Source organism: Poecilia reticulata, chromosome 3 (genome assembly GCF_904066995.2).
Source record: "Poecilia reticulata chromosome 3, P_reticulata-male-v2, whole genome shotgun sequence".
Taxonomy (NCBI): domain Eukaryota; kingdom Metazoa; phylum Chordata; class Actinopteri; order Cyprinodontiformes; family Poeciliidae; genus Poecilia; species Poecilia reticulata.
Window position 1 is genome coordinate 10,563,398 of NC_088832.1, and position 20,657 is coordinate 10,584,054.

A 20,657-nucleotide genomic window follows, 5' to 3' on the forward strand; every position below is an offset into this window, starting at 1 on the left:
AATTATTCAAATGACCCTCTGATTAATTAACCAACTCGCTAGCTGGCTGCTGATTTAATCAGTGACACTAAGAGCCCTGGTCTCATTTGAATGAATCAGTTCGCTGGTGGAGGAGATGAGGCTGTGCTCATTGATTTCTGAGGATAAATTAATGCGAACGAACATTTTCGAAGCGCTTGATTTGCTGTTAAATGATCATTGTTTGAAATTTTTAACCACTAGCCCTACGCACATCAGGGAAGTGACACTTAAACCACCATCAGCCCATTGCCGTCTGAAAACCGGTGTAATTTACAGCTCATTAAAAGTAAAATTGTCCAGAATCATCTCCCTTTGTTATTAGAGGTTTTGAAGTCTTCCCTGCGCTGCCAGATAATGAAGAGACTATTAAAACTCTGGACTGATTGCTCATGTAAAATTATCAAAACATCTTCAAATTCAGGTATTCAGTGTTTTTTTCCCCCATCTTCCACCCAGCTAGTCTGCTGCAGGCATGGAGAAATGCAATGTGTTGCTGTAACCTGATCAATTCAGCCTCAGAATTGCATCAAAAATATGTCACTGTTTTTTTTGGATTAAGAAGTTAATTGGAGAAACTGACTTGATGTACAGTTTTTTAAATCTATAAAAGTGTAATATTCCTTGCCAGTCTCAGAAAGTAAAGCCTTCATTTTGTAGAGATTCCTTAAATAGTAAAATATTTCATGCTTTGATCTTAAACATGTATTCTTGAATATATTATTGCTCAACAATCAGTCAATGGTGCTATAATCCCTGTTGCTCGTGAATATTTTTCTTCCAGTAAACCTTTTTATGAATACCTTTTCAGAGTATTCATTGTAAGTAATAATCTGTTAAAAGAAACGGAGGCTTGAAATATTTCACCCTTATGAATCCATAAAATGTTCACTGTGTGACACTGAATGCTGCATGTTATTAATATTTTATATATAAAAGCAAAAGAACATAGCTGAGGGGAAAGAAATTGTCCACTTATGATTTGAACAACCAGATATATTGGCGCAGGCTCCGCATAGAGTTTGGGGTTGGAGGTTTTAATTTGCAAATACGTTTGCTTCTGGATATTTAAAGATTGTCCTTCGCCATAGGACTTTGTCCAGCTCTTTGCAGGTCACTTACCACAGTAGGCAAACTTGAGTGAGAGGACGCAGCTCTCATGTAGATGCAGCTGGTACTTGTCTGGCTTGGTGTGGTGGAGTACTTCCACGTTGCTGCTCTCCATCCCCACAGCCAGCCATTCTCCAGTGGGACAGTAGCCCAATGAGAAGATCTGAAACAAAATACATTTTTTGCTAAGATTATTTTGACCGCATTTTATAAAAATCTACTAAATTTAGTCAACGTTGGAAAACATGCTAGTGATGGTCAGCACTGACAGCATTTCATTTAACATTAGCTTTTTAGCTAACATCTTACACATTGCTGTTATCACACTTGATGGAACAATTGAATGGTGGGAAACATGGTAGTGACCCACAACTATTAGCATAATCTATAATATGCTTTAGCTAATTTCAGAATATAAGATGCTCTGCACTAGATGAGCTAAAAATTATCAGGACGCTTTGCAATCTTCTATCAAAGCAGACTTTTATTTTGTAATGTTTCTGCTTATTACATTTCTGGGGGTTTTAACATTAGATGGTGTATGTTACTTGTAGAGCAACATGCTAGTCCTAACCTGTAGACAATCAAGTGTTTCAGCTAGCTTTAGCCTTATGCCTCAAATTAGCTCAAACTGTTGTGACCTTACAGTTTAGCTTTGTAAACAGTGTTATGTGTGAACTTATAATACTCTGGGCGGGATCTTAGCATTTACAGAAAGTTTTCACTCTTCTATAGTTTTTCCATCTGCCTTTTGCAGGCCTCTACCTGCTTTGTACATTTCTGCAAGTCTTCTGCAGTTGACTTTAAACCCTTCTGCAATTTCGACTAAAGATATTCAGCTGACAGCATTCACACTGCATTTTTGCAGGAAATGCAAATTGTCCAGGTTGTACCTGTGAGGTAAAGTCGTGTTGCTGAAGCTGCCGGCCCTCCCTCAAATCCCAGGAGCGGACCGTGTTGTCGAGCCCTCCGGTCCACAGTTTGGTCCCGTCGTGGGAAATATCGATACAGCTGGCTCCGTCTGTGTGGCCCTGGAACTGCCTGAAATGCACAAAACACATGAAGACAAGTGAGACATGCCTTCTTTCACCGCCTGAAAAAAGACATGAATGTATCTAGAACTGCAGCCAACAATTATTTTAGTAATTCTTTATTCAGATAAAAAGATTTTTCCTTTCATTCATTCACCTAAACCTATTTTATTAAATAAACATTTTATTCCCTGAAATGAAGAAGCGTAGCATTCCTTTAGTGAACGCTTCATAATTTGTAGTAAAGGATGAGTCTGCAGCTAAAAAAGCACTTCTAACATGAACATGTGAAAAGCTCAACCCCTTTCTGCTCGACTTTGCATCAATACAGTGCAAGACTAACCTGTTGACCTGTTTTTTTGGATTAAGCAGTTAATAATTGGATTAGAAAAGGTGCTTTAAAGGACTTTTTATTTTAACAAAGCTTCAACCAGGTGAAGCCAAACTCTGTCAGAACATAATTATGAAAAAAATATTTTTGTCTGTAACAATCACTTACAAAACTAGTTGATTATTTCGATTCACTGCAATTAATCGTTTCAGCATTAGCTGCATCAAAAATATGAGTAAATTTGCATCAATTTAAGTTTATTTTCTTAAACTTAAAAAAAACTATACCATTTAGAGAATACAACATTTGCCAAACATTTCTTGCCCTTCTTTTGACCCTTTACAATAAAACAAAAAACAAAAAAAAACAGTGCAATGTTTTGTTTTCCCTCAGGCTTGTGTCCAAAACACAGCTGTTTAAGCGAGGTACCGACCTGACCAGGGTCTGGTTATGGAGGTCCCACACGGCGATGTTTCCATCAGAGCAGCAGGAGAAGCAGACCTTGGCATCGGGGCTGATGGCCAGAGCATAGCAGGCCGGAGCAGAGGAAGTGAGCTCAGCCTTGATGCGGGGCGTCTGCGAGGCCAGGTCCCAGATGGTCAGCGTGCTCGCCTCGCCGCCAACGATTAGGGTGCGGCCGTCGGGCAACAGCTTGCAGGAGCGGATGTAATTGTCTCTGTTCTGGAAAAGATAAAAAAACGAAAATGGTTGGAATAAATTTGTATACATGTGCAAATTCCAGATGAGAAAAAAAATTAATAAATAAGAGAAACCAACATATTGCAGTACATCCACTTTTAAGACCTTTTCTTTTACCAGGTGAGGCAGCTGACTTTATCTAGTGAAGATGTGAATGTCAACTTTAACGAGAGACAGTTGGGCTGCCGGCTCCGCAAGAGCAGAAAGACAAATCAACAGCGCCGTAGAAGCTATTGGTCAAATTAAAATGGCACCCTGATGGCTTTATAAAACCAAACTGCACTCTGGACACACCTTAAGGGTGTAGGAGGCCATATGAGCTGAACAGCATGAAGAAACAGAGTCAAAATGAGAAACGGGAGGCAGTTGGGAGAAAGTAATGAGCTGCGTAATGGCAGACAGGGTTGGCCAATCAGAACATCATTACTCAGCAGGGTTTTTTTCCCCCTTCACCAAGGATAATTTCAGCACAGCAGTGAGACATTTTACTGAATTATTCACATCTCTATCTGTTGGGATCTGTGGACAGCTGTAGCGGGATGGAGAGTCAGGCTACATTTAATGCTCAAGAAAAGCCTTAATGTATTACTTTGAGACCTCATTAGCACACTGGGATCCCCTTATGGCTGAACATCCTGAAATAAATGTAGAGTAAGGCTAACTCCACTCAGTTTCTCCATCTTAAAATGTGAAAACATCTGATTACCAGGCAGTCAAGTTGGGACACGGGACTCTTGCTGCCCGGCTGACTGATGTCCCAGATCTTGACACAGCCCTTTCCACCAGTGTAGACGTGACGCGTGGGGTTGCTGATGGTGACGGCGCACACCACTTCGCCGTGGCTGAGCGTGTTGATCTGACGAGCGTGGCGCGGGATGCCGGGGCCAATCAGAGCGTCCGGAGGGAAGGGCACGGGCTGCATCTGACCGTCCGCACTCACGTGGAAAGAGTAAGCTCTGGAAACGACAACGGAGATGGAGAGTCAAGTTCTGGGAATAAAATCTACGGTGGTTAAAGAGTGAAAGCAAACATGTAAACATACGGTTTTCCTCCTGAAATGGAGGTGAGACTGGCAGGCAGGCCTGGAGCTCGCATGTGAGGATGGGGGTCAAATCCCGCCTGCACAAAAAAAATTAATAAAATAAGCTTAAGTTTATTTTCAAGTAGAAACAAATCTAGATTTAGACGCCTAAATCTTGAGGAACTGTCAAGCTATAATTTCCAGGAAAATCCCTTGAATTATGCAGATTAAGTCTGACAAACCAGTAACACACTGGAGCCAGAAGAGCAGTTCAAAGTGCTTTACATGAATTAGAAGGAAATAAAAACAAAACAACAAAACCAAAAGAAAGACGAAAAGGTAAGGGTAAAAACAAAAAAAAGAAAAGTTTTACACGATTTAAACTAATAGGAGTTTCTCTGGATCTAAACTTAGATCTCAATTAGTAATATGAATAAGAATAAGTACTCCACGGCCTATAAACAAGTAGAAATTTCTCTGGATCTTAAGTTTGTTCAGGATTAGTGAGGCATAAAACTAAATGTTGCTTCTCCGTAAATGCTTTATGGCGGTGCAGATGTTTGGAGGAGGATCTTTGTCGCGCCTCTTTTTTTTACATCTTGGGTGAAAATTTCAGCATGAAACCTTTGGGACTTACGATTGGTGACCGTCCGTAGGCGGCGGCTGCAGCAGCGCTCATCTGGGGTGAGATGAGACCCGGATAGACGCCGGGGCTGGTCAGCGATCCGTTCATTTCATGATGACCCATCATGGCAAATGGGGAGGCATAAGAACCAGCGATCGACAGGGGAGTGCGGAGGGCCGGGGCAGCTGATGGTGAGAAGGAAATGCCCTTTAACAGATTACTAAACTCTTCCTAGGTTTTAGTTTTATGGATGTTAGTGCAGTAAAACTGTTGTGGCAGTAAAAGGAAAGGTCACAGGAGCCACATAGTGAGACTGTGGTAGATTTTTTTTCTCTCCAAGTATTAACAGTGAAACTTGTGTGTACTTGCTTGTTAAAAAGGGAGCTTTGTTAAAGGCAACATAGTGAATAATGAGGAGAACAACTGATTTGTCAGTAATTACCTAGCGCCTCCATGCCGGGCGGTTTTCCCATCGATAAAGGCCGCAGGCCGGGCGTCGTGCTGGTCCCCGGTGTGGGGGCCTCGTTCCTTGGTGTGGGCGTGTTGGACTTTAGGCTCGGTGTCGACGACTTGTCGTTCTGAAACAGAGAAACAATTTTGTCCATTTCCAAAGTTTGAGTCGAAAACACCCCACAGGCAGGAAAATCCAGAGTGACAATCTGAGCGGACGGCTTGAGTTAATCCAATCTAACATGGGCGCTCGTCACAGCCATGGTTGTGAGTGTGTGATAGTGTGTCAGGATGAGGGTATAAACCTTTGCTTAGAAGCTGAGCTTGTCAGGACTTATGGAAGATGTTGGCCCAAATAACTATTTATTAAACCCTTGCCAGTTAATGTCAATAAGGGATTGAAAGAAACTGGGTTTTATAATGATGGTAAGAGGAAGTAGTAAGATGTTCACTGTGTTGTTTATCTTCAGCAATGTTCAGTAAAATGCTGTATATGTAGTGAAACATTTGAAGCCAGGTTAAATGTCGGTTCTTATAAGGATGGAAGAGGAGCAGATTATGGACACGGCGAACAGAAACCAGACAGCACATGTCCCTCTGCAGAGACTCTGGGTTATTTACAGCCTCAGAGCAACGGAGAAATGACCATTTACTGGGTAAGCCATAAAGGAGATTGATAGGACTGAGCCATAGAGTTTGATTTCCTGAGAAGATGTCCAACCCCTTTGCTCCCTCAAATCCTGCACAGCAGCCAACTCCTAAGCCTCCGTATTACTCTATCACACAGCCACCCACTTCATTTGACAAATGCTCCTTTAGTCTGTCAGTTCAGGCTTCATCACCTCCACCAGAACCCTCCCTTCTCCCCTCGTTTCATCATCCCGATACACTCACATGGGTGTGGTCCTTCGCCTTGGACGACGGCGTGCTGCCCGAAGATGCGACGGAGGCGGGGCTGTTGGGGGCGGCGTCTTTCTTCAGCACCCGGGACTTATCCAGGCCGTTTTCCGGAGGGGAATGGGCGGGGCTGACTCGAGGGGTGGCTGGGTCCTGCAGAGTTAAACGAGACGGACGGAGTGCAAGACTGAGCAAACAGGCCGGAGGAAAGCCACTGGCATTTACATGTAGGTCAAACAAGCTGGGGCCTCATGTGCAAACACAGATAAATATCCCGATGTATGCTCATGCTCCCCTCCGTGCCCCCCACCTCACACATATGCATGCACTTCTCATTCACCTGTCACACCCTTTTCTCTTTGTGTTCTTTGTCTTATATTCTGCATGAATGGCAGAGGGAAATTCACCAAGTAAACAGTCTCAAAGCACACAACCAATATTATGTCAGACGTTTTGGCAACACAGTGAAAGGTGCTGAGGCTTGGACAGACAAAAGAGGGCTGTGTTTGGGTTTTTGCAGCCTTCCTGTCTAAGAATGTGGCTGAGCAGCTAAATGCCCGTTTTACCTCGTTGGACACGTCCACCACCAGGTCGTCACTTTTCTCTCCGTCACTGTCCTGAAATAAAGGAGCAACATTAGTAGGAGGGGATTTATTTGACCTACATGCACAAAAACGCATCATTATTTAGATGGATATTAAGGCTGGACAATAAATCAATAACTATATATATTGCCATAGACATGTGATCAATACCACCAGTTAATATGTCTGATTGAATATCCAATAATTCCACTGAACTCTGATCCAGAATTGCAAGGGATTCTGGGGGATGTAGGCAGAGGAAAGGCTTTACCTCTCACGCCCAGCTAAGCAAGGTTGGTGACATCAACACTCTCACTCTTTGGTTACCTAGCAACAACTTGTTGAGTAACTTGCACAGCAGCAGTTTAATGCTTCGCCTCATAACGGCTTAAAAATAAAAATCTATGTGGAATGAAAACTGTGGATAAAACAGGAGAGGGCATGAACAAGTTTGGATGCATTTCAGAGATTTAAAACAAAACAAAAAAAACTAACCAATAAGTATCAAACGTATTGAAGACAATACGTTCTTCAGCCATATTGTCCAGCCCTAGTATATAGTAATCCAAATTGTAAGTTTGTCTTCTGAAAGGCGAACATTTCATAAAAGAGCCTGAATAAACAGAGGGCTTTTCAAAAACACTCACATATCCTCTGTTGCTGTCTTTGTCGTCCACTTTGCGTTTCTTGGAGTCCAGGCCGTAGTCTGAAGAGCTGCGGTGCTTCTCGCTCGATACCCGCAGGCTGTCTGATGGCGACACCGAGTTATTCTGCCACAAACACACCGACAACGACCGCATGAGACCGGAGTTCTCATCGAGTTACCTTGGCATGCTCTGCTCGTTTTAAATCAGTCTCCACTGGTACATTGTGTACAGTATAGATTTACAGCCTCAGCAAATATGCAACTGAGAATCTTCTTGGAAAACAAATGTGGATAAAGTGTGTCAACATTTCTCCATAGATGTTGGACTCTAAGCCGCTAATGCAGAGCAAAACCGGAGCCGCTGTGTCTTGCATGTCAGCTGTTAATGTTTAAGACATAAATGCGGCTCATGACCAATCATAAAGGGAAGGTAGTATTTTCCTTTGTGGGGTCAGCGATAATATTGACAGTAAAGCAAACGGCACAATGCTGCTGGACTGATTTGGAATTAAAAGGGGGAGTTGAAGAGGATTCTTGGAAAGCTCGGTCCTGTTGCTGCTGCCAAAGCACTGGAGCACAGAGGAAACAGACGAGGCAGCTGAGCAAAACCACAAAGCCACAAAAACACTAACTGGCAAGGTGACTCGTCACGAGTCAAACTGGAGAGAAAACATGAACTCTAAATAAAACCTGACAATTTTATGGGCTGCCACTGCGGCCAGGGCAAAAGCCAGTAGAAAACTAGATGAACTTTTTCTAATCAAACTTACTCCGGATTCCCAACACAGGTTTACAAAACAACAAAAAAATCAAAGCGACTGACAAGAAAATGAACCAGATTAAGAAAAGGGGAAAGAAAGAGGCCATTGAGGAATCCAGGACAGGATCAATGTGGCGAGACAAAGTGTGCCGCCTGCAGAGAAGGGTCCTGACAGGGGCAGAGTGAGAAAATTAGCGAAGGGGGGGGAAGAAGGACGAGACAAGAGACTAAAAACAGGAAAGGAATTTGGCAAGCAACACCAGCCTAGCAGTAAAGCCATGAGTTCTCCCCCACTAGTGGGAACGTTCAGACACATTGGCACTTTCTCAAAAGCTGCAAACTGGGTTTTTGTAGTCCGAGATGGTGGAGCGGCCCTGCCAGGCAGACTGAAGGTCAATGAGCGGGTAGGTGGGGTAAGCACATTTTTGGTCAATTCTTGTTGTGAATCGACTTAATAAATTGAAACAATTATCAGAAAGATGGAGGATTAAACCGAGGTAGAGCAGCTAATGGGTACCAGCCGCCATTATAAAGGAGGAGAGCTTTCCCAAGTGAGTTGGGCCAATTTTCCGCCTCCTCCTCAGGTCAAAACGGGCCGGTGCGTTCAGCTCCTGCTGCAAAAACAAAGCCACCAGTCTAGCTTGGCGAGATGCTGTCTCCTACAGTATTACAGCCCGTCTGAATCTAAGCCGGAGGCCTTTCAAAGATTGCTTAGTCTCAGTAACCCTGCACTTCCCTTTAACTGTGGTATCAGATGACCTGAGACAACAGAACAGGAAGACCTTGTGTGTGTGTGTGTGTGTGTGCGTGTGAACAAAAAGAGGGAGTAGAGGCTGGCTGAGAGAGCAGGTAAGGTGGAACTGCAGCCGCTTGTCACCAAATGAGATGGTGGAGGGGGGGTTAGGGTTTCCTTCTGACATGAGTGAGCCCATTCAGGACGGCCAGTCAATGGGAACTTAATCTGTTTGAGCAGATCCAACAGAGCGTTACACTCCAGCTAACAGAGAGCTTTAAGCCAGTCTGATAAAACAAGGACTTTAACATGAGAAGAGATGGAGAGATGGGGACGACACAAGACGAGGGAAGAGAGGACAAAGTGATGAGAAGATACCAAACACCAGGAAGAAGAAGGCAGCAGGGAAATACAATGTTTACTGAATGAGGAATAACAGCAATGAGCTACGACAAGGAATCTTGTAATGGTAAATCCTCTAAAGTAGAAACGGAAGGCAAGTCAAAGTCACTTTTAATTGTGCTGAAATTAAAGGAGGTAGCAGACTACTAATCCTCGTCCAGTTATTGGAGTCATTTTCCACCTGGATTAGAAGGCAGTGGCTTATTTAGCCAGAAGTCATTTGGATTCAGGCACCCCCCCCCTCAGAGTATGAAAATGTGTGTGTTCTTACACAGACAGCATGAATGTCTATTGAACGGTGAGCTCAGGTCTACATTAAGTACACCTAATGACCAAACACAATGAGCGAGGAGCAGAGCGAGTCAGGGAGAGACAGACAGACACACACAGGAGGACGAAGAGTCGTAGAGTCAACATACCGTGCTGGACTCGCGTTCTTTCAGAGGAATGGCCAGAGGCGAGTGAAAAGATGAGGGGCCAAGAGGGAGGAAAGCAAAACACAAATTAGTATGAGAGGGCAACAAAGACTGTAATCAAAGAGCAGCAATCAAATGCATGGTGTAACCCATCAGGTTAGCTACTACGTGCTCAAGAGGAAACGCTTTCAGAGAGAGTTTAACGACCAAAAATTTACTTTTTGATGCCATGGAGACCAAATGAAGCAGCATTTAAACATAGCATCCTATAACATTTTATATATATTATAATAGTTATTTTTCTACTTTCCTGTTATTTGTTTAACCTATTTTCACATTAAAACAGAACATTAAGGTAAAGATGGACAATACGGCCTTTAAGCACTAAACTAAACATGCATTTAATCATATTTTCGGATGTTTCGATACTCTCATTGAACAAACAGTGGAGAAAATATCAAAAATAATTTCAACAATACGGTTTGAGGTATTTTAAAAATATTTTAAATGCCCACCCCTACATTAAGAAGAAGGATATCTGCTAAAACACAACATTTTCCCTCACAGTAGCTCTGTCTGCAGTTCGGCCTTGAAAACAATGTTTATTGAATGGAGTATAATGAAGCCGGTAGAAAGCGCTCCTGTCAGCAGCAGTGAAGTGCTGCAGGCCGTTTGTGTGGCAGGCTGTGCTCCTCACCTCGGTGCTCCAGGTCGTGGTGGTTCTTCTCATCCTTCACAGGCAGGTGGGTCTGGCTGCCAAGAGCGCCCAGAGCCAGCAAACCGGATCCAGCACCTGTCACCGGGGGGAGGCCGGGCGGCTGCAGGCCTGAGGGGTGAGGGGGCAGCTGGACCGGGGGGCCATGGGCAGCGTGAGAGAGGTGCTGGGCCTGAAGCTGCTGCTGCTGTAAACAAACACAGAGAGACAGGAGACGAGACAAAGGACAAGTGGGTCAGCTGGGAAATGACTCCTCTATGAGTGACCGTGCTCTGCTCAGGCTGGCTTTGGAGACATTTCTGCTCAAAGCCAAACAATCTGGATTTAGCTGTGGATCAACATGCAGTGCTGGCTCCCTGCTGCTGCTGACCTACTGTCTGAGGGACAGAACTGTTTTCATGTGTTCAATGAATCATTTGGCTCAATAGGGTAGAGTACATTCACTCCAAAACCTCTGTGTTATACCTTCCAGTTGTGCAGGATGGTAGCTGAAATGTGACAGCAGGAGGAAGCAGTGCTATTCATGTTCCCATATTAAAACAAATTCATGTTTACTTGATAGCTAAGGGTAAACTAATATTTAAGTATAATATTTATGTAACTAAAAAGATATCAAAAACCAAACTGTGTGCCTTCTAAGTCAATTTAAACCTGCAGTATCAAATGCTAAATTAATAATATACCAACATCAAACCTTAGAAACTAAAAACAACTGAATATTTTATTTTTGGACATCAGCAACATTTGTTAACTCTTTAGTGTTCAAGTCTAAGTTGGTCAATGTGACAGCAAATTTGAACTAGACATTTTATCCAACATCCCCCTGAGATTCAAGATGTTTTTCTGAATCAAACTGAAAAAAACCAACTTGAAGTTGTTTAATAATCTGATCAACGCTTCATCATTTTCTGCTTTTGGAGGGTTTTTCTTCTTCTGACTCACCTTTTCCATTATGAAAAAGACCATGAGGCATTTTATTCTCACTTTGTCAAAAAATTATTAAGCCATTTTCTAAACTCCACCCCCACTCTGCTGGAAGGGAATGTAGTTATGTGACTCCAATAAATCACAGCAACCAGCAGGAGATGAAGGCGAGTTATTTTGGTTTCATCAGCAGTCAGTCAATCATAATTTATACTGCCCCAAACAGCTGTTACAACCAGAATCTAAGGAAGCAAGGTGTCATATAAATCCTTTAAAAAAACAGCCAACTAGACCAAATCATTTCAGCTTTTTCTGCAAAAATACTAGAGCTACCAAGAGAAAAACAGATAAACAATGGCCGACAACATGGGCGCAATATGGTATGTTTAGAGATATGAAATATTTCAATTCAGACCTACATTAAATCAGTCTGAAATATCTTTATTTTCATCCAGATGAACAGTGATGATTTCTCGACTTGGTTTAATGTAGAGGACTGGTTTTTCTTTACATCCTGTCCTCGCATACCAGCGACTTTCATGTTTGTCCCATTTTCTTCTGTGATGGTGCATGACCTTCAATCAGCTATGTTTTGATTGAACATCACATTACCTCTGGCCATCAGATACGGCACCAAACAGCTATGCTCAGTCCCAAACTGCTTCAATCATAACTGGGACAAAAAGAAGAAAAAAAAAATCAATAGGTCTGCTCTTGAAAGCCTCAAATCCTTTCAACACTCTGGAAAACCAAGCCAGCATGCCCCGCCTCAGCAAAATACCACTAAGCAGAAGACAGTGGAGAACACACACACGTCTCCCAAGAGGCCATGAATGTCTGTGAGAGGCAGTCAGAGCCAAGAGAGTAGATAGACAGGAGTTAAATAGCCACTCAGGCAAGAGGGAAGCAAGTGCTTTAAAACAAGGTTAAATAACACTTAGCACATCCATCAACTGCCTCTTCAAAAAGCGAGGGAAAAAAAAAAAAAAAGATTGCCTCTCGGCTTGCAAGATAGAACTCCAATAACTTGATCCATACATTCATTATACAAAATGGAGAAAGTAGACCAAAGTACATGGGGTGGGTTACCACATTCAAAAGTCTATTTAACAGCTGGCCATTATTCAGTCGGCCCATTATGTCATGCTAGACCTGGACCCGTCAGATGGATGCAAGCAAATAAGGGCCAGCGTTCTTAATCGATTTTTGCACCGGTGAGCAGAGCTGCCAGTTTCTTGCGAAAAACAGAAAGGCAAGCAGAAGAAAAAAAAGAAAACGAGAAAGGAAAGGGCAGCCAGAACAAGACGAGGAAGGAGAGGCAGAATCACAAAAATAACAAGAGAATAAAAGAGAGAGTGGGCGAGGGATTGAGGCAGGGACGTCCCTATTGAATGTGCCTAATGAGGAAAAGCGTGCAGGGATCATTATCACGAAGCCTCATTAGCGTGCTATGACTGAGGAGAAGAGAGGAGAGGGAGGGAAGTCATGAGGGGCAAGAGAGAGAGAGAAAGGGAGAAAAAAAAGTGGGGAGGGGGGAATTTTCAGAAAATAAATTGCTTCCAATTCAATATTCATGGATAAAGAGCTAGCTCTCTTTCACACGTATCTTTTTTCATTATGTGTAAATGCTGCTGCAGCTCTGGCAACTTCCACAGGAAACAGGCAATTAAAGTTAACTAGGCGAAGCTGGCTCCCTGCAGAACAGTACTGTCAGGTGGAACAAGCATCAACAGAACCCGGCACAAACCAGCTGGCAGACTGGCTTAATAAGTCTGGCAATGATCGCCGCATTACCCACTGTGGCTTACAACAGGTTCTGCAGCTCATCGGCATTTCTTCAGTCATCGAAGGAAAAGAAAATTAGACCGCAAGATATTTTAAAAACAACAAATGCAGCCGAGAGGAAGGACAAAGAAATTCCAGCTTGGCAGCGAAGGTTCTGGAGAATCCGTGGCATCCATATTGGCCGGATGAAAAGGAAAGAACAGAAACAATCCAAGTTGAATTTTACTTTCCCTTTAAAGGGATCACAGAAACAAAGAACCCTAGAAAGCCAACCGCAGACCAACTTAGCAGACACTATGAGTGCGATGGGGAGAATTGAGCCACAGCAGGAATAAACCTGTTGGTCATTTTCATTATCAGATTCTGAGTTGCTTTTCTGTACAAAAAAAAGTTTTCACTTATTTTGATTGTTAAACAGTGGAAAAAACTCATCCAACTTGTTGCACCTTAAAGATAAAATTCTAGCATAGTTTTCAAACACTTAAGAGTTAAAAAAAAAAAAAACTACCATAAATATATTCAAGCAAAACATGTAAAGAAGAGGCCACCGTGGTAAGCAAATGGGCCGTAGTGATATTAAAAGCAGCCAGGTGTAGAGGTTTGTGCTGTCTCCCACCGATTAGTATTTACATGACATGTGAAGAGCAGCACGCCACCTGTAGCTGCCGCGTCAACCAGTATCCAGCTACTATCTTGTTTAATGTAGGACTTATGGAAATGAAGGTAGGAGCATGCAAATGACGCAGCACCTCTGACACTTGTCGAATAAGATTCAATCATGTGTCGCCTCTGGCTAGAAAACTATGCAAAACGGAGGACAAGAGGGCAGAACAATTTCTCGCTGTCTGCTTTGTAGTGTGCAGTCCGCGCTGCAGCCGCTCAGATTTCAACCTTCAAATAAAACCGGAGCTAACCTAAAGCCTACATGTCTGAAAGTGACCGTCATTTAGTGGAAACTAAAGGTCAGTAACTGTTTTGGTCTCATTTGGTTCAAAGTTTTTGATAATAAACTCCAGTCCTATGGAAAGCCAGATGTTTTCCTGTATTGTAAATAAGAGTGAGAAAAGCTACAACCAACGACATTTTAGATCAAACGTTTGAGGTTGTCTGATTAAAAACCTGGAAAATCAAAAGACTGGATTTACTTCACAGGTCAGTTAAGCCATCATTGTAAACCTGGAACAGAAGAAACATTAAATCTTGTAAATGTTAGACCCACAGCTGTACAAACCATCAAGTAAATTGCGATTTCTCACAAGTGCGACTGACGGGAGACGTCCCCGCTCTAAACATTGGGTCGTTCTGCGTAACCTGAACTTTAATCCCATCTATTTTACAGACGTTCACCGCCTGCACAGTCCCTGCTATCTCGGCTGCAATCCCAAACCTAGTCCTGACCCGAACACTTTAATTCTCTGGTCCAGAGGTAAAGGTAAGCCAGTTGGCTGAAAACCTTCATGTAATTAAAGAGCAAGCAAAGTGAAATGTGAGAAACTCTATAATCTGATCCCAGCTGGAAGACCGCTTCAGAGCAGAGGCTCGCTGTGGAGCGACTCCCTGTGAGCTGAAAATTGCAACAATCAGAGAAATTACAGCGGTAAACACCACATTGACAGATCACGGCAAACATTTTGTGTTCTAAAATTAATAAACCACTCAAGACAGGGACAAGTCTGTACAAGTGAAAGGACCGTGGCACAGCTTAAAAATAAACAGAAACAGCAACACTGCTGCGGATTTTTATCAATTATTCCAAATTTTTCAACCAGATTAGATGTCCTTTTCAGGATTTCTCTTAAATGTAGCCCTTCAGATGAAGATAGGGTTGAAATTAATCCAAAAGCATAATGTAGCACCCTTTAGTGGTCGATAAATGTATGAGAAGTGCCGTTCCTCCTCTGTGAATGCAGTTTTGTCCCTGCTTCTAGGTTAAATGAAAGAAGAGGGGGTATACACACAGTCAGAGGCAGATTGGGAAGTCCACGTACCCCGATGATAGCATTCAGCTCAGTCATTGTCACCTGCTTAGCCCTCTCAACAGCTTGAGCCACCTGCTGTTGATGCTGCAGGACACAAACACAAAAGATCAGACACGAGGTACAGAAGAGTTCAGCTAAAAAGAACACATTCAGACGTCTGCTGCTTCTCCAAGTAGAAAATAGACCCTTCACTCCGCCTTAAAAAGTCTATAATATGTGCTTAAATCTAAAGGGCATGCACAAAAGTAAACCCAGGTGCGAATAAACTGAGGTCAGAACAGTAAAATTAATAATCAGAGTTGAGTAGAACTAGTTATGTTTAGGGGGGGGAAAAATTACTTTTAGGAGTATTTTTACTACTAGGCATTTATTTATTATTGTTCATCATTTATTGTGATACATTTATACGATTTTGATTTGACCATTGTCACGATAAATTATCAATGTTTATATTGATACTGAAAGAAACTAATTTGGATTTTTTTCCTTTTGCCTGGTTTTGTTATTTTGTAATGAATTATTTTCATTTTGATCTTGATAACATTATACTTTGGTCTGTCTGATGATGCAAAATTATTGCCATTTTAATCAGTTACTCAGTACTAGAGTTTCATTTTTACCAAATACTTTTCTGCTCTTACTTGAGTAATATCTTGGACGGCTACTTTTTAACTTTCACTGGAGTAACAACATGCTGAAGTAGTCCTACTCATACTTGAGTACGATTTTTGGGTTCTCTACCCACCTGTTAAAACGTAATCTGTTGGAAGATGCTACAACAAGCAACCAATCAGCTTTTGAGCAACAGCCTCCTCTGTTTTAATGTTTTGAATTCTTCATGTTCAGCATGACAGAAACTAACTTGTTTCCTTTAAGGTGCAGCTTGCTCGACTAAAACTCACCTCTTGTGACAAGAACGGCATGATCTGAGCCAGAATTGCATTGAGGCGTTTGGCAATTTCCGTCTGCAGGAGAGAAGAAAGAAAATATTAGAAGAGCACGCTTGTGATGCGTCGCATGCACCAACAGACTGAGCAGTTTAATCACCTATAAAACCAAACTGTTTGCAGCGTCCATCTGGGTAAAACATGCACTTTCTAACCAAATTGTATTTCTAACTAAATTGGGACCGCCCAAGAACAAATTTACTTCCCCCCCCTCCTCTGCGATACTTCCATTAAGCTCAAGTCTTTATTTCATTAGGAGACTGAAATATGCTAATACCATCTGGCTGGAGAGAGCCTAATGAGGTCCATACTTCATAATTATGGCCTATAAAGAGAGAGGGGGAAAGGGAGAGGGCACGTTGAAGCAGACAGGTTAACTCTCCAGCCCTATCTATCAGAGCCATCTTTGGTATCGACCACATAATATTAGCCGGCAGAGTAAGCTGATACTGCGGGGGCTCAATGTACATAATGCACTTTACAGCGCCGCATTTGGGCAAATGGATACGCTGCGCTGCCCGTCTTACTGCACTCGGAGGTCCCATGACATTTTGCCCGAGCCAATTTCCCTTTTTAAATCCTGCACTTTCCGCAGAGTCGAGGAGCACAAGAGGAACACAAAAGTGGGAAGCGGAGTGAAAGGGGGTGGAAGCGGCGATGAATGGAGGAGAGAAATCCTCTGATTTGACACTAAGGTAATGCGGTTTGACTGAACCAGGGGAGGTGAACTAATTGATTCTGAGAGATTAGGGGTGGAGGACCAGCAGGTGTGTGTGGGTTGAAGAGGTCCTTCCCGCCATTTTGGACGCTGCTGCATTCCACTCATTTACTCCTTAACCTTGTTTGAATGTGAAAAGGGGGAGAGACAGGAGGTGCCAGTAGCTTTCTGGAAAACCTCTGTCACCCTTTTCATTTTCAGGGGGAGCAGGAGGCGAAGAGGGGAGGAAGGAGAGGGGCAGACCTTTGCTGTCCTGTCAGGATTTATCTCACAACCCTTGTTTGACCTCAAACGGACGGCGCTTTCTCCCTCCCAAAGCTTCTTCACACCCCCTTCATGCTAATTCCACTCCTCTCTTCTATGCCCTTCCTCTTCCTTTCTCCTCCTCTCGTCCTCCCCTCTTCTGTTGCCGGGGCAACGCTATCTGGCACGGCTTATCGTTATGTAAATTGGACTGAGGGGCTCTGACCAGAACAGCCTGTAAAATCATATTAGGAGCAGCACAGAGGCAGGTCATTAAATTGAATTTTCGGCCTGTCGATCTGATCGGCACGGGAAATTAATGAGGGATAACTGGGAATGCGGAGGCGGGTGAGGAGAGGGTGCGGGGGGCGGGCGGATGGCGAGCTGACATGGAGGAAGGGTGGGGGACTCTTTGGAGACTCATAAAGCATCATCATTACCGGGGGGTTGGGAGGGAGTGCACAATGACACTGGCAGGGTGAGTGTGTTTCAGTGTTACGCCACTTGCCTGGAAATGGCTGCAGGGGGAGCAGCACAGGGCTTGTAGAAACAGCTGTATGCTGATGCACTCGGCTATTAATGCAACTGCATTACACACAAAGGCATCCATGTGCTCACAGCCAATCACCACTTCAGGGCCACCGTTTGAGGCCAGAAACATTCGTGGAATTCAGGCGCTGCACTTCGCCGTTTTTGTTGAATTTATTATCGGGTGGTGTGGCAGAGAAAAGAGCTGGAATAATGTGAAAAAAAAGCTGCTTCTTTGTAGCTAAATGTTCTGAAAACTTTTGACCCCGATGATGACTTCAGCCCAAAACTCATCTGAGGATAAGATTCATCGATAAGATTTCACTTACTGACGGTAAATACAAAAAGAAGCCGGCAGTATGATAGGAAATGTCATATTTGTTATTTTGTTCACTGTTTGTTCTGTATCAATAAATATCAGTGACTTTTAAAATATGATAAAATGCAGTTACTGTGTGCAGTTTAGTGATAAGAATCACGCTTTAAGTGGACAAGTGAAAAAGCCCATTTCAAATGGGAATATTTTTCAAGGATAATATTTGTGTTTGTGGCACTACGATTGCTGTGCCATGCAGTCACAAACATAGTTACCTAAAAAGTCTTTTTTAATTGTAATCTTTATGATGATCATAATAGTTCAATTAAATGTCATAATAAGATGCCAAGTCCATAATGCCCACCTCTATATGTGGCTTTAAATAGAAAGTGTCCATGCACTTAGTTGCACTATTTTCTTCGTCCTTTCCCGATTTTGTTCCTCTGCTCACCCAGTGAGGGTAATGAGGACAAGTGTGTTTGGACAGATTCCTGACAGCTAAACATGAACAAGCAGAAAACACCCGCTGTGGGCTTACAGAAGCCAAAACAGGACCACTCCATTTTTTTTTTTTGAAGTAACCATTTTTCCACAGAGCTTTCAGCAGCAGAGACAGGTTTAGTGTCACTTAAAGCCGCTGGAAACGGAGGCCTTTGAGCCAGCTGAAGCTTTTCTCTGCAGCTCCACAATTACAGGTACTCAGCGTTGTCTAGGAGCACCAGAGCTTGGAGAGGCCCGCTCTCTCCACCGCATCCCTCTGTCAATGGCGCGTTGAAAGCCGTTTGGCTGTTTGTCGCTCCAGGCATTAGCCCCCCGAGTGGAGAGCAGAGTCTCTGACGAGGATTCAATTGGCGAGGAAAACAAGTGGCATATGATGAGGAGGCAGAGATGGCTGTTTGGGAATTATCTTCTCAGCCAGGGCAAGAGGAAGAAAGAGCCACTTAGAGGTACCTTGTTCATTACAAATGCATGAGGAACATTTTGCATGTGCGTGACAATTTAGTTAGAGCCAATATGCAGAGAAAGAAGTAACATTTCTGCAGGGAAACCTATGGAAGCAGAGCATTTGTGACAGATAACATTCCTGTTTGAATCCCAACACCAGCCAGTTAGGAAACATACACCCCAAACAATAATACCAAACAATAATAGTGCAACACTCCTTCACCAACTTCTCAGGCCTAGCTATCAAAATAAAGCACGTCTCACAGCCCCGAGTAACCTCATCAAACTCCCCTGAGTGTGGGTGTGTGTGTGTGTTCTCCTACTCAGTTTGTTTTGGCTTTGAGACAGATCGACCATCATCACCTTGGCAAACAATTCCAGGAATCCACTATAAATTATTCATTTGCACAAGCTCCGTTTCTCCTTCCTCCCTGTTCCTCCTTTCTCCAGGAAACAGACCCGATAAAACTCTTTCTCCCACCCCCACCACCTTCGCTCACTCAACAAGTGACAAATCGGATAATCGGTATATCTATGAAAATGCTATAAGTTCACTTTGAATCCCTATGATTCCATTTAATCCTAGCTCTAATTGGAATGGACAGGCAAAAAGCTAAGCTTAAAACATAAGGAGGCATGAAAGAGATAAACATCCAGACAGAGAGCAGAGGGAGTTGAAAACAAAGCAACCCCCCACACCCCTCCACCCCACTCACACACACACACACACACACACACACACACACACACACACACACACACACACCTCCACCACAGTCAGCAGGGCATGTTGCTGAGGCAGCCTAATGAGCTGCGCTAATTAAAATCACTTATTGACAGCAAGCAAGGGTGATTACCTCCACCCTGCACTTTTTGCCATCATAAGAGACACTGTCAAAACAAATTACCTCCCGGCAGCCACAGCCACACACACACACCGTCCCTTTCATGACAACCGCTCTGCTCAGCAGCAGCAGCATAGAGGGGAAACAGTGTGCTGGAACCTCAATTACTGTATGTTTGTGTAAGTAGACACAGTGTTTCTGTGTTGGGATATTTATAGATATGCGTGTGTGTGTGTCTGTGTTTATGCACGAGTTCCTTTTTTGTCCAGATTTGTTGGGGTAACAACAAAGTGAATTTATAATGTGCGTGTGTTTTTTTTTTTTTCACACTACAATAAATTTTCAACGCAAGCAAAGCAACACACCCGCCTGCTTCCAATAATCCAGCCTGCAGCCGTTCGTATGAACAACGGCAACTGCGAGGGGCCGTCTGTTTACCTCTCGCTGATGTCATCACAAACACTTGTTCAGCAGGGATGGGAGAGGGAGAAAGAAAAAGGAAGGAGGGTGGCAGGAGCAATAAATTATTCAGAGAGCTCTCCACTGGGCTTATTGACAAACAAAGGAGATGCACAGGACAAGTCGATTAACCCATTTACCCCGGAACGCCTAGTCTCCAGATTACATCCACGCTTTCTTCCCACTCATTTGGGCCGCATATCACTCCTACCTGCTTTACCGCTTATAAAAAGCCCAGAAAGGGGATGGGGCTGGCAGGCTTGATGATCAGAAAACGCATCTAGTTAGCGTAGCGCGCACCAACTACAGCGCATGAACGGAGCGGCGTGCTGCTCCTCCAACCGGGCTCCCCTCCCGCCGATGCCATTAACCTTCTGGATCTCACAGCCACGAGGCCTCCACCCCACCATTCTTCATCTCGGCCCCCACCTCTCTCACGTACTGCCACTCTCTTACATCATATTGTACTGCTAGTGACACGGGGGCCATCTTTCACGTCCCCTTGTAGCGGTGGTGGGAGAGGCGATGAA

General features: G+C 43.4%; 1 protein-coding gene and 1 long non-coding RNA gene across 8 annotated transcripts in view; one reads left to right on the top strand and one right to left on the bottom strand.

The window, feature by feature from the left end:
* LOC103462113 (uncharacterized) overlaps positions 1 to 2,977 on the top strand; it is a 95,914-nt gene extending 92,937 nt beyond the window's left edge. The window contains exons 5-6 of the long non-coding RNA XR_014086861.1: positions 1,997 to 2,197; positions 2,884 to 2,977. This is a non-coding gene — a long non-coding RNA (uncharacterized LOC103462113). The remainder of the gene's footprint in view (positions 1 to 1,996; positions 2,198 to 2,883) is intronic.
* The window catches only part of tle3b (TLE family member 3, transcriptional corepressor b), a 28,491-nt gene that overhangs the window by 1,922 nt on the left and 5,912 nt on the right, over positions 1 to 20,657 (bottom strand). The window contains exons 6-19 of one of the 7 annotated variants that reach the window (XM_081605055.1): positions 16,029 to 16,091; positions 15,136 to 15,210; positions 10,421 to 10,622; positions 9,727 to 9,743; positions 7,414 to 7,536; positions 6,749 to 6,799; positions 6,180 to 6,335; positions 5,278 to 5,413; positions 4,848 to 5,020; positions 4,232 to 4,308; positions 3,896 to 4,145; positions 2,924 to 3,171; positions 2,022 to 2,169; positions 1,141 to 1,291 (exon numbers count right to left, since the gene is read on the bottom strand). In XM_081605055.1, coding sequence (XP_081461181.1) covers positions 1,141 to 1,291; positions 2,022 to 2,169; positions 2,924 to 3,171; positions 3,896 to 4,145; positions 4,232 to 4,308; positions 4,848 to 5,020; positions 5,278 to 5,413; positions 6,180 to 6,335; positions 6,749 to 6,799; positions 7,414 to 7,536; positions 9,727 to 9,743; positions 10,421 to 10,622; positions 15,136 to 15,210; positions 16,029 to 16,091 — 1,870 coding nt within the window. Of the gene's footprint in view, positions 1 to 1,140; positions 1,292 to 2,021; positions 2,170 to 2,923; positions 3,172 to 3,895; positions 4,146 to 4,231; positions 4,309 to 4,847; positions 5,021 to 5,277; positions 5,414 to 6,179; positions 6,336 to 6,748; positions 6,800 to 7,413; positions 7,537 to 9,726; positions 9,785 to 10,419; positions 10,626 to 15,105; positions 15,211 to 16,028; positions 16,092 to 20,657 lie in introns of all 7 variants that reach the window. The other 6 variants (XM_081605054.1, XM_008404648.3, XM_081605053.1 and 3 more) reach the window with 6 other exon arrangements.